Source organism: Myotis brandtii, unplaced genomic scaffold (assembly GCF_000412655.1).
Source record: "Myotis brandtii unplaced genomic scaffold, ASM41265v1 scaffold934, whole genome shotgun sequence".
NCBI classification, from domain to species: domain Eukaryota; kingdom Metazoa; phylum Chordata; class Mammalia; order Chiroptera; family Vespertilionidae; genus Myotis; species Myotis brandtii.
In genome coordinates, this window is record NW_005371854.1 from 1,058,229 (window position 1) to 1,072,732 (window position 14,504).

Genomic DNA, 14,504 nt, shown 5'->3' on the forward strand with positions numbered 1-14,504 from the left:
GGCCTCTAGTATATATATAAAACCCTAATATGCAAATAGACTGAACAGAACAACTGAACAACCAGTCACTATGATGTGCGCTGACCACCAGGGGGTATGGTGGAGCAGGTGAGCAGGGGTTCCAGACCAAGACGCGGCACCAGTCACTGTCATTGGGGCGAGCCTCTGGTGGTTACTGAAAATTCTTTGCTCTCGCAAGCTGTGGTCCCACCAGGTGCTCGCACCTGCTGTTGGCACCAGCCCCACTTGCACCCGCTGCCGATGCCAAAGCTGCCGCTCACACCCACTGCTGGTGCCCAGCGACAGCCCCGATCACTCGGCACTGTCAACAGGTGCGAGTGGCGGCTGCCAGCCCCAATCGCCCCTCAGGACTATTCCACCTCCCCCTGCTCCTAAGGGGCAATCAGGGCCAGCAGCCACCTCTCGGACCCGCTGCCAGTGCCAGAGCCAGCACTTGTACCCACTGCTGGCGCCGGCCCCACTCGCATCTGCTGTTGGCACCTGGCGCTGGTCCTAATGGCTCGGCGCTGTCAGCGGGTGCGAGCAGCAGCTGCCAGCCCCAATCGCCCCGCTATTCCACCTCCCCCTGCTCCTAAAGGGCAATCAGGGCCAGCAGCCACCTCTCGGACCCGCTGCCAGTGCCAGAGCCAGCACTTGTACCCACTGCTGGCGCCGGCCCCACTCGCATCTGCTGTTGGCACCTGGCGCTGGTCCTAATGGCTCGGCGCTGTCAGCGGGTGCGAGCAGCAGCTGCCAGCCCCAATCGCCCCTGAGGGCTTCTCCACCTCCCCCTGCTCCTGAGGGGCGATGGGCGCAGAAGCCACTGCTCGCACTCACTGACGGTGCTTGCCCTGCTCACACCTGCACCTGGCACCAGCCCCAATCACTTCGTGCCATCAGTGGGTGCAAGAGGGGCCAGCGCCGTTAGTGAGTGGGAGCGGCGGCAGCAGGAGTGGGGCTGCCAGCAGACAGAGGACCAGGGGCCATGGTGGAGGGGCCAGGCCGGGGCACGGAGGATGGGCCAAGACCTGCCCTTGAGCCCACCAGACTCGTGGCCCACAGATCCTTTCAAGGTGCATGAATTCATGCATTGGGCCCCTAGTAGTTCTAATAAGATTCTTTTGTCACTTTTCAATCATGAACACTTAACAGCTACATAAAAAGAACTAAAAAGTAAATAACAAATTATAATCACTGGATAATAAACAATAAAGTCAAGATTAGAATTAAAGTAAGTAATTCCAAAGCTCATTAGCTTTCCATTATACAATGCTGCCTCAGCTTCCTCAACTATAAAGTAGATTTGCCCATACTACTACAGTGGGTAATGTTAGCATGGAGTAAAATAATAGATGAGAAAATACCCTGAAAACTATAAAGCACTATTACAGAAATATAAGGGACTATTTAAAGTGCCCTCACCTGTGATATAGGCAAAACACAATGTAATGCTTTGGCACTGAACTGTCACATTATATAATGTTAATTAAGGTTTATACTTCTATATTAAAGACAATATGGGGAATAATCTCAATTTAATTAATCATAATTTAATTAAAAACATTTTAAGAAAAAGGCCTTCAAGTAATTGTGAAACCTACAGAAGTCTGCACCAATTTAACTGGCATAAGACCATACAATTAGATTAATATTAACATTAAAACTATATTTTTGAACATACCATCAAAAAGAATGCTTTGAATTAAACAGCACTGTTTGAAATTAATATGTTAATTTTTATAAAAATTAGTGAACATTTAGAATTTTTTAATTGAAACAGGCATCTAAGTAAACCCAAGTTATTTTTTAAATTAAAATTATGTTCAATGTACCTTGTCCCCAACACTGCTAACAAGGTTTTAAAACTAAAAAAAAAGGCATGACTTAAATTTATAAGCTGATTTATCTTATTCTACAAACATGAGCCTAATTGCTTTAAATTTTCAGATGAATATATGTGTATAGAAAAATAAAGCTGCTGAGGTTTAGGCTTCTGAAAGAATGGAGGTAAGAGGAAACAAACACTATTAGTTGTTAAAACTAACACTCCTACCCAAGGTAAACATTTTTTCTTTTGTAATTACACTATCCAATTATAACTCCTATGTCTTGCCTTTCCCCTGTCCTATATTAAGATGCATGGCAACTTCTAATAAATATACACTAGCTGTCCAATGTTTTTAAACTGATAACAAGAAAAGGAAATTATTTTTTCACTATGTAGGACACTGAAAGCTACAAGCGACAGTTTCAAATCATTTTCAAAACAATTTGACTGAAAAGTAGAATTCAAATTAGATCTTTTAACCATGCTTAAGTTCAAATATCAGAGAAATACCTTTACTTACCTTAAATTTTCATTAAACCTTACTGTAGCTGCACAGTGAAATATAATATTGGTAGAATCTATGATGATCTCTTTATCTTCTTCACTAAGAGCCAGTTTAGGTTGGGTAAGTTCACTGTTGATTGCTACAATTTTTTCCTTAAAATCTGGATTTTCATCTCTCAATCTGTCAAAGAGCTATCAAAGGGGAAAAAAATTAGTTTAGGGCAGCACTTTTCAACTTTCTAAAACACATGATCATCTCCCTCTTTCCACTAATGATCACTATTTTTAAAGCTTCAACTATACAAATCCTAACGCTGCTTTTCTTAACTGTTATCATTCTGTATAAAAAAACATCCTATGAGGCGCAAATTATTATCCCCATTTCATAGATAAGGAATCTGAGGAATCAGGAGGTTAAGTAACTTGCCCAAGATACAGAGCTGGTAGTTTGCACAGTTAAATTTTAACCGCCCATGCCTCTGTTGATTAGGTTATATTATCACTCAGAATAGACTTAAGCAGTGCAAATATCAGGACAACGTTTGAAATGATTATTCAGATTTCTCAAATCCAGACTTTAATTTACAAGTGAATGAACAATTAAAATATCTATAATAATAATAAAAGGGTAATATGGTGATTAGACCAGGCATCATTCTGGATGTCCTTCCTGATGAAGTCAGGGCCAGAGGGAAGCCAGCCCAGGTCCCGGATGCCTGCAGGTAGCCGGAGGGGGAAGCCGGTGCTGGCAGTTGGGGGACAGAAGGCTTACTCTTGCACGAATTTTCATGCATCGGGCCTCTAGTAGTATTATAAGTAATAAAATAGGGGTAATATTACAGTGCTATGACACTGCACAGGAGAACCAACTAACTAACCCAACCTCTACACTCTCTTCCTTTCCTCTTCCCTCTTAAAAACTCTCTGGACTGTAGGCTCCATTAAGGCAGGGACTCTATCTTATTTATTCCTGGATACAAGCCCCTGCATCAAATCAAATATCTAGCACTAAATAAACACAATAAATGTTTTCTGAAAAAAAAATGAATAAGAATAAATACTATAATCGAAATTCCTTTTGGGGATATGCCTACAGAGTCAGACTCCTTACGTGCACCAAATTTGAGCTCATACTAACCTAATCCCAACTTCATTCTCTGACTCTTTCCTCCAAGCTTAGATTCAAATTAATTTTAGATGTCTGTAAAAGTCAACTCTTTCCTTAAAGTATGAACATTTGCCCCTATCAGGTATATCTATAAGAAGGTATCAGCAGGCTGTTCCCAAGTGATCTAAGCGACACTGTACACTCTTATTCAGCAGCAGTTTTCAAATGTGGTCTAAGGATCCTAGGAGTGCCCAGGACTATTTTAGGTAGTGCACAAGGTCAAAATTATTTCATACTATCACTCAGACATTATTTGCATTTTTCACTTTCATTCTCTCACAAGTGTAGAGGAATTTTCCAAAAGCTACATGTATGATGACATCATCACTCTGATGGCTAATGGAATGCGTATTCTTTAAAGTTTGTTTTAATTTCTACTATGATAAATATCAGTAAGATAATGAAGCAAAGCCTCACAAAATGAAACCTCTTTTAAGTACCCAATAATTTTTAAGAGGGAATGGGGATCCAGAAACCTAAAGTTTGAGAGTCACACTGCCTTTAATAAACAGTCTTTCAACCTATTTGGCAGATATGGAAAAGTATAGCCACAAGGTAATGATATCAATCTGCATTACACTGCAGTCAATGTATCAATCCAAATAATTTTCTCAAGAGTTAGAACTCAGTCCATCTCCCTTCTTGGGGGAAAAACTGAAATGAACTTTGTACCTCCCATACTTTAAGATAGCAAATTCTTCAATCACAGTTATTTTGTTTATGTTGGTAAATATTGAAATATTAACTCCCATTTTACTTTTAAAAATAAGTTCCTAGAAACCTCATGTGGTAATTCTTTGAGTTTATACCAGCTACACTTTTCTCATGTTTAAATATAAATATTTATTTGTCTGAAATCCTCTTTCTCAAGTCAAAGAAACAAAAATTTAAAATAATAATTAACTAACAATGCTATTATATTTTAGGAGGCAGAAAGCTCAACGGGAGAGAGGAATGTTGGTAGAGAATACCCTAGCACTTAATATTTACTTCACATGTTTTATATAGCTCCCAGTGTAATAGAAATCACAGCTTGTCCTGATGCTCTTTCCACCTATCCAGCAGTTCCCATCTGAGAGCCTTTGTCCTTGCCATTTCCTCTGCCTGGAACACTCTTCCTCTACATTCCCACAGGGATTCTTCCTCACTTCATTCAAGTCTCTGCTCAGATATCACCTCAGAGAACTTTTCTAACCATTGGATCTAAAATAGCACCTCCATCACTTTCAATCTCCTTTATCTGCTTTACTTTTCTGCACAGCATGTATCACTATTCAACATGGTGTGTATTTATTAGCTTGTCTCCCTAACTAGAATGTAAATTCCCCAAATGCTGGGACTTTGCTGATATATCTCTGTTAACCTGAAGAACTCCTACTGTACAGCAGGATTCCATGTATCTTTGTGGTAGGAGGGAAGAACACAAGTGCTTAAGAATTTGGGGCAATGGGAAGAACGTTACAAAAGTATAACTAGCTATATGAGTTATACTATCAACGAGTAAACTCTCAAAAGAATAGATCTATTTTAAAAACAGTAATTCAGCCCTGACTGGTTTGGCTCAGTGGATAGAGCATCGGCCTGAGGACTCAAGGGTCCCAGGTTCAATTCCGGTCAAGGGCATGTACCTTGGTTGCGGGAACATCCCCAGTAGGGGGTGTGCAGGAGGCAGCTGATCAATGTTTCTCTCTCAATGATGTTTCTAACTCTCTATCCCTCCCCCTTCCTCTCTGTAAAAAATCAATAAAATATATTTTAAAAACAAACAGTAATTCAGAGAAAATTAGTTTTTCCAGTAGAAGTAAGAATTACTTAAAGTGTTCATGTGGGGAAAAACTGAATTAATAAAGTGAAAAGTGGAGACAAAAGTAAGTATTACTTTTATTCTTTAACTCTCTATTAATAGTATCAAATAAATTATTTTAAAAGGAAAAACTGCCGAAACCGGTTTGGCTCAGTGGATAGAGCGTCGGCCTGCGGACTGAAAGGTCCCAGGTTCGATTCTGGTCAAGGGCATGTACCTGGGTTGCGGGCACATCCCCAGTGGGAGGTGTGCAGGAGGCAGCTGATCGATGTTTCTCTCCCATCGATGTTTCTGACTATCTATCTCTCTCCCTTCCTCTCTGTAAAAAATCAATAAAATATATTTTAAAAAAAGGAAAAACTATTAATTTATACCTCACTGGTAAAACCGTGTGGGTATAAGAACATCTCTTTATAAGGGGGAAAAATATAAACAAGGAAAACATGGATGTTCCACACATAAGTGAAGTTCATCTTTCTGAACCAAAATTATATTTAAATGGAAATCATTCCCAAACAATAAATATTTCAGTAAAGAAAACATTTTAAATATAATTCCGTCTTTTATTTCATCCTAAGTCACCATGTTAATATTGGTTACTGTATTTTATTATAATGCTGTGATGTTAAGACAATTAAGAAGTTATATTTTAATACCCCTGAACTTCTATACAGGTCTCATTGAGTATTTTTTTCTCTTTTTTTCTCATAATTGTTCTTCTGTTATCACACTTTATCACTCGCAGGAGATATGCTTCCCATTACTGCCCTAACCCACAACCTGACTCTTCTTCCTGCTGTGTGTTACCTCTGTTATTCTCTGCCCTTCATACTCTTCTTTTCTGCTCTTTGTCATCTTCTCTTCTAATTTTTGTCAACTTGGGCACGAATTGCCATTAGCTTTGGGAAATTAAGCTACTTTCACTCAGTGTACCAGCTACAACTCTTGCAACTAGCAAGCTATGCAACTCTAAAGACTATTTCTCCCACTGTACCACAAAGCTCTCCCATCACCTTTCCCTTACTTTCTTATCTATTGGTGAAGTAATGTTATAAAATGGGAAAATAATAGGGACTTGTTATCAAGTCATCTGTGTTATCTCCACCATCAGCTCCATAACCTCAGATAAAATTATAACCTCTGAGACACACTGTCTATATTTGTAAAATGGGACCTAGCAACATCTGATCTGAGCATAAGCTCTAGGTCGACTGCCAGAATTAGATATTGGCTCAAACACTCCCTAACTATATGACCTTATAAATAGGAATAACACTAGACTTACCTTAAAGAGTTATTGTGATAATTAAATACATATGACGTGCTTTGCACACAGTTCCTGGCATACAGTAAGTATTCAACAAACTATTAACTAACACTTTATGGATTTCTAGTAAAAGATGAAAACACACTGGAAAATAAATCATGTCTAATAAATTATTTATTGATTAACCCTAGAGAGTGGTAAATTTATAATTAATCATTATATCTTTTGACACTTTTCAGCAATCTTTAACTCAGAGTGATTTAGAGGTTTCTGGTTTTGTTTTTGAACCATAAGTCACTGAGGTTAAAAGATATCATATACCTACCCAATAATTAAAAAATTACATAGATCAGTGGTTCTCAACCTTCCTAATGCCGCGATCCTTTAATACTCATGTTGTGGTGACCCCCAACCATAAAATAATTTTCGTTGCTACTTCATAACTGTAATTTTGCTACTGTTATAAATCGTAATGTAAATATCTGATATGCAGGATGTATTTTCATTGTTACAAATTGAACATAATTAAAGCATAGTGATTAATCACAAAAACAATACGTAATTATACATGTGTTTTCCAATGGTCTTAGGCGACCCCTGTGAAAGGGTCGTTCGACTCCCAAAGGGGTCGCGACCCACAGGTTGAGAACCGCTGAGACATAGATAATTACACTAAACTTACTATGAATGAATGTCAGATAAATTCATTCATTTTTAGAGAATTCAAAAGCTTATGACTGTGAAATAATTTTACTCCAGCTCATTTTGATTTTTTCTTAGCAATACAAGGGTAGGCAAAAGTAGGGTTATAGTTATTTGCATAAAAAATACCATCATTAATAAATAATAATACAGGAATAAATTCACGTTTCGCATACTCACAACTGTAAACCTACCTTTGCCCATCCCTGTATTTTTCTAAAGTTTCAAAATGTGTGACATATTCTTGTATTCTATTTGACCCTTCTGTCATCATGTTCTTATTTGTCAAATAGAAGTATGTGACTTTGCTACCCTTTAATACTGTTGTAGGTAGCAACCAGTGCTTACAAATTTTTAAGTTATCAAAGCACAGTGTCTCACAGCATAGGAGATCATTAGAAATGACCTCTTAATTATGATTATATTCTGAAGTCTACTTAAAATAGCTAGTAATCACAAATAATCTGACTCAAATTTTCTAAAAACACATTAAATATCTACCATAAGAGTAATTTAGAACTTGTTATGTAATTTTGCCCATCACAGAGAAAAGCTTTTTTCTTCTACTGATCACAAGTCATACCCAGTTTGCTGCCATTCTTAGGGTAATCTTTATTAATTTTTTTCAGGATACTGAAGAAACATACACACAAACACCATACTTTTTCCTCTCCTCCAAATGATTATTTTCCACTTACCTTGCCACTGATGACTTCTTCTACTCGCTCTTGGGGTGTCTGTCCAGCTTTCTGCCTCACCAAAACATATACTAAATTCACCTTTGGACAAGACCTCAGCAACTTCTCCAGAAGTACCTTTCCTAGGAAACCGGTAGCTCCAGTGAGGAGAACATTCTTGCCTTCATAGTATTCTGGGATTGAAACCATTCTGATCCTAAGGAAAACACAAGTAAGCATCAATTCAAAGATTTATGTTCATTCTTATGTACTAAAATCTCTTGGTATTCAAATAAATATTTTAAAGGACAGGCAAAAATCAAAGTTGAATGTTAACAAAAGGAGACTTTAACCTCTGGTTCATTGCAGTAAGGTGGAAAATAAGGAACCACAACTATGGCTTCTAATCCCTGTGTTTTCCCCTGGATCACCTCAGACAAGTTACTCCTCTGGGCCTGGGTTTCTTTAGTACAATTTGTACTAGATGGCTTATAAAAAGTTCTTCCAGCAATAAGAACTCAAATCTTCATTTAAACCTCAGTTAAACCCAAACACGAATGAATGGTGTCTCTCTGTCTCCAAAAGGATTTATAACACCAAATAGAGGTCAGCAGCAAGACTCAATTGCCCAGCTTGTATAACATCGCCAGGTGTCATATTCACCTATCATCACCAGTTGAAACAAGAAGAGGTAACACCAAGTCTTTTTTCCTACATCTCTATAGTGACAATATATCCAAAAGGTGCTTCAATCTCCCTTTTAAAAAAGCCATACTAGAAACATATGAGCTGACTTATCATCTTTATCCAAATTCTACTGAAACAGCAGAAAAGATAGTATGCTAAGAGAATGAACAAAGAAAAGAACCATGAAAATGGAAAAAAAACAACAACACGAGATGCAGAAGGATTCATGCAGTATGTCACTATGCAAAGCTCAAACACATTCAAAACAATGCTCTTTATTGTTTAGAAATACACACAATATTAATAGATGCATGAGAGGGAGTATAATACAATCAGAGAAAAGAATAGGGAGCTTCAATTGTACTTATTTTTTATTTAAGCTGTGGGGTAGATACATGTGTTTTATGTCCAAACTTTTCCTAACTGTAAGAAAATTCATGATAATCTGAAAATAAGAAATAGACCCATCAACAAGCAGGAAGGAAGGAAGGAAGGGAGGAAATGGAAAGGAAGGGGAAGGGCCAGGGAAAAGAATGGAATACAAGGGAAGGAAAGGGAAAAAAAAATAGGGAAGAATTTCTAAAAGAAACATGAGACTAATTGGCTAAAGCTGTAGCAGAAGAAATAACAAACTGACCAAAACAAGCATACGCAAGGACTAGAAGGAAGCAAGAGCTGTCCCAACCCCCTAAACGCAAAACACCAAACTAAGGAAAAGAAGTTGAATTAAAGGAAATCAATGTATTAAAAGTTGCTAACAAAACAGCAAAACCACTCATGACAGTCTTACTTCCTGTATAAACTTTGGTTCCTCAGGCTTAGTATCCAGATCTGCGGAGAAGAGGATCCAGAATGGGGGTGCTAAGGATAAAAGAGAAGTAGGGCTGAGCTTCAGGTTGTTTCAAACATCCACAAATGGAAGGTGGGGGATCAGAAAAGGAAACAAATACAACCAAAAGAAAAAGTCTTCATAGCACTGGAGCCCCAGAATAAGTTTTAGGTCCCCAGTCTAACTGGCTGCTACTAGCCCTTAAAACAAACTCATGCAGAGCTCTCAATCAGTAATTCCATTTGGAGAAAAGTTCTTTTGGAAAAACAGACTCAAAACACTGAGAAGAAGCCAAAGTCAGCTACCAAAACCAACCTTTGTAAATATGAGCAGATAACCAAATATCACCAGTTATCTATGAAGTACTTACAAAATAAGATGGACCAAAATGAAAAGCAATAGAATCAACCACAAAGGAAACTAAGGTAATGAAAATTTTAAAGAGAGTTTAAATTCTAATAAATATCCTCTAAGCCACTCACAAGCCACTCAAAATAACAAACCACTATGAAAACGGAACAAGAAATAAGACAGCACTTGGAAATCAGAAATTCAGTTGTATAAAGAAAATCCAATAAATATACACAAACTATTAGAATTATCAAGTGAATTTAGGTCACTAGATTCAAGGTTTACACAGAAAAAAAATGTATTTCTGTCTACCAGCAACACACAGAAAACAAAGTAAAAAACATACAGACAACTATACTGCCAACAATACTATTCAAAACACCCCCCCAAAAAAATCATAGAAAATAGCAAGTATAGATGAGGATGTAGAAAAACTGGAACCCGTGAACATTGCTAGTAGGGATGTAAAATGGTTCAGCTGCTGTGGGAGTGTGGCGCTTTCTCAAAAAATTAAACACAATTATATTACCCTGCAATTTTACTCCTAGGTTTGCAAAAGAACTGCAAACAGATCCTCAAAAAAGGACACGTATGGGAATGTTTGTAACAGCATTGTTCACAACAGACATTTATCTTGTTTGGTTCTTTAGTTTCCTCCTCTCTAAAATATAGTCAGCACACCCACCTGCCCCCTTCACTTTAGAGCATTTGCATGAGGACTAAATTTAACAACACATAAAAGACTGGGCACATAATTACATTTCCTTATTCCTCTTCCCTCAACATCTCTGACAGTGATTCTGTCTGATCCCTAGGTAGTCAGTCTAATCTCTAATATTTCAGTCTAAAATCTTTAATGGTCCTTTTCTTCTAGAATCATTTACTTATGAGTATAATTTTTAGACTAGGAAAAAAATAGACTAATAGCTATTTTATCTCTGGATACATATTGGTATATTCACATGCACATTTACCCATTTTTAATTGATTTTTATATTTTTTAATATATTTTTATTGATTTCAGAGAGGAGGGGAAAGGGAGAGAGAGATAGAAACATCAATGATGAGAGAGAATCATTGATTGGCTGCCTCCTGCACGCCCCCTACTGGGAAATCAAGCCCCCAACCTGGGCATATGCCCTTGACCGGAATCAAAACCTGGGACCCTTCAGTACACAGGCTGATGCTCTATCCACAGAGCCAAACCAGCTAGGGATACCCATTTATTAATTTTTGGAAAGAAATTAATGACTTCAGTAGAAGCAGGCTTGAACCAAACTTCTGAGGGTTGACACAACAATTGACAAGCGATACCTAATAACTAGCTGAAAGAAGGGTTAACAAGTCTTCTAATGCTTCCGAAGGTAGGAAGTCATGCTATATTCTCAGCATAGCTTTATTAAGAACAATATACCCAGGTAATCCCTCTACCATAGGGGTCTCAAACTTGTAGATGGTGGTATAAAACTGGAGCTCTCCTAACATTACTAGTACAATGGAAATGAGTACAGTCACTTTGAAAAACTGGTAGGTGGTATTTACTAAGGAACACCAAAAGATGTGAAGAACAAGAAAATTCATAGAGGTATTATTTGTAACACCCTGAAAGTGGAAAAAATTCAAATATCCATCAAAGATAAAATGGATAAATAATGGTATATTTTACAGAAAAATTCTACACGGCAATGAAGAAATGAGTTCTCAAATTTTAGCCAAAGAACCCAGATGCAAAAAGTTGCATCTAGTGTGATTCCATTTACATAAACTTCAAAGAAAAGCAAATTAATCTAGGTGTCAGAAGTTACAATAGTGGTTACCTCTGGGGAGGAGGGTGGAACACTAATGAGTTCTAATATTTTCTACTTCTTGACCTGTCACTGATAACATGAGTGAGTTCACTTCATAATTATCCACTGGTTAAGCTGTACTTGCATTAGACTTCCCTGCATTAGACTTCAAGAAAGTTTAAGATGCTCTTTCCTACACCGACACACAAAGCCTTAGGATTATCCAGCTGCTTCCTGTGATATTGTAATTTATAATAAAAAATATTTATTTGGTATTCACCCCACCCATTCCTGGCTCACAGCCCCTAAAATCTTTGGAATTTCCTAAGTCAAGAAAGCAAACAAAACAGGTATCTCCTGTATGTTAATGAGGTGACAATTGGACCCTACCCAAGGGTGGAGGCTAGTTGCAATAGGAACCAACCATGTGGTCAGAGGACTGGAATTTTTAGCCCCACCCCCTGAAATCCCAGGAGGGGAGAGAGGCTTGAAGTTAGCCAATGACTTAGTCAATCATGATTATGTAATAAAAACCCAAAAGGGCAGCTCATCACCCCCTTTTGGAGAGCTTCCACATTGGGGAGCTAGAGCTATTCCAGGTGCCACTCTACTGTGCCCCAAGCTATACAAAGTCAGAAACTCCTTTGTTCGGGGCCTCACCCTATGTATCTCTTCAACTGGCTGTTGATTTGTATCCTTGAATGTCCTTTGGAATAAATCAGCAAACTACTGAGTAAATGTATTTTCTTGAGTTCTGTGAGCCTTCTAGCAAATTAATTGAACCCAAGGAGTGGGTTGTAGGAACCTCTGATTTATAGCCATTCAGTCACAAGAACAGGTAACAATCTGGACTTAAAATTTGCATCTTAAGTTGAAAGGGTCATTGGAACACCAAATGTGTAGCCAGTAAATCAGAAATAAGGTAAGAACCTGAGCTTGTGATGGGCATCTGGGGAATTTGATGCTATTTCCAGATAGATAGTGGCAGATTTGAGTTGACTTCTTGGACACCCTGCTACTGTCTGAGTATTGCTTGTTGGAGCCTCCACATATACTTTGGAATTGGGTCTAGGAACCCTTTTCACTTTTATACCACAACAGCAGAGTTGAGTAGTCACAACAGAGACATTATAGCCCACAAAGTCTAAAGTATTTACTGTCTGGTCCTTTACAGAAAAAATTTGTGGACCCCTGGCCTAGACCAAGATCCTGAGTTTCTGTCCCAGGTCCTGGGTTAATATTCTGTTTCCCCACTGAGCCTTAAACATGGATTTGAACGCTATTCCTCCTGGCTGAACTTCTCACAATCTGCCTAGCTCTCATCAGTTTCCTCTCCCCAGAACCTGTCCCTAAACCTAAAGCCTCTACTTAGAAATTCTGTTTAAACTCTAATAAATTCTGGACCCTCGGGAACCCTATGGAAATGAAACATTCTAGTGACAAGTAAAGCCATATCCATAAACACCCTGCCTCCAGTTCCTCCAGGCACAAAAAAACCCACACTTCAAATATGTTTAACAGCCTAATTTAGAACCAAGTTCATGAGACCCTAATCCCTGCACAAATACCCTCTTTAGGAGGTTACAGCCTTTTAGGCCAGGTGAATCCCTCTACTAGCACTTGCCTAACTTTAATGTTCACACAAATTAAAAACACAAATGATAGCTCTAACTGGTTTGGCTCTGAGCGTCAGCCTGCGGACTCAGGGTCCCAGGTTTGATTCCGGTCAAGGGCATGTACCTTGGTTGCAGGTACATCCCCAGTAGGGAGTGGAGTGTGCAGGAGGCAGCTGATCAATGTTTCTTTCTCATCGATGTTTCTAACTCTCTATCCCTCTCCCTTTCTCTTTGTAAAAAATCAATAAAATATATTTTTTTAATAATTAAAAAAAAAACACACAGATGATAATTCAATAGATCACACACTAGTAAGATTCTACTAGACAGCTCAGCCAGAGTGGCTCACTTGGTTGAACATTGTCCTGTGCACCAAAAAGTTGCCACTTCGATCCCCGGTTGGGGAGCATGTGAAGGGCAACTGACAGATGTCTGTCTGTCTGTCTCTGTGTGTGTCTCTGTGTGTGTGTGTGTGTGTGTGTGTGTGTGTGTGTGTGTGTGTGTCTCCCCCCCTTCCTCTCTAAGCACATCTTTGGGTGAGGATTAGACCACTGTCAACTATTAGCTAGCTCACCACTGAGGCCCAGCTTCCTTAGTGCCAAGACTATTTAATAATCTGCTTTACTTAACAAATGAAAAGGAACAAAAAAAAATACCAGGAATATTCCCCCACTTTTCATGTACACACACACACACACACACACACACACACACCCCTTTACATTACATACCTATGGTCTCTAACATAAAATGCAAATATTCCAAAATGCTACAACTGGCCAGAAAAGGAAGTATATATCATGTCAAAGAGAAAGGGCCAATTCTGTTAACATATAAAGAGCATTTGCAATCTAATAAAAAAAAAAGACCAACAATTAATTAGATTGGCAAAAGATGAATAGAAAGTAAACAGAAAAAAATATACAAATGGCTCTTAATCATTGGTAAAAAACTCAACCTGACTCATTCAGAAAAATGCAAATTGAAAGGACAAGATTCATTTTTTCACTTAATGAGACTTACAAAGACCAAAAAAATGATAAATGTACATATGAAATAGAGACTTATATTGCTGGTAGGGCTACAAATTAGTACAACCTCTATGGAGATGGGGTAGGGCAGGTAAGATAGAGGTGGGGGGAGGGGGGATCTGACAACACCTACCAAATTTTAAATGCCCACTATCTTTGACCTTGCCATTCATTGTTGTTGTTTTAGTTTTCACCCTGCAATTCTATTTCTAAAAACTCATCCTGAAGCTAATCTTTCATATGTGCAAAATAA

At 38.4% G+C, this 14,504-nt stretch overlaps 1 protein-coding gene across 4 annotated transcripts in view; it reads right to left on the reverse strand.

Annotated features, from left to right (window-relative positions):
- Window positions 1-14,504, reverse strand: part of FAR1 (fatty acyl CoA reductase 1) — a 70,158-nt gene that overhangs the window by 38,043 nt on the left and 17,611 nt on the right. For 3 of the 4 annotated variants that reach the window (XM_014533073.1, XM_005885890.2, XM_014533072.1), the window contains exons 1-3: window positions 9,428-9,498; window positions 7,972-8,167; window positions 2,349-2,524 (exon numbers count right to left, since the gene is read on the reverse strand). In XM_014533073.1, the coding sequence (XP_014388559.1) occupies window positions 2,349-2,524; window positions 7,972-8,160 (365 nt within the window). In that variant the 5' untranslated portion in view covers window positions 8,161-8,167; window positions 9,428-9,498. Of the gene's footprint in view, window positions 1-2,348; window positions 2,525-7,971; window positions 8,168-9,427; window positions 9,499-14,504 lie in introns of those variants that run through there. The other variant, XM_005885888.2, reaches the window with a different exon arrangement.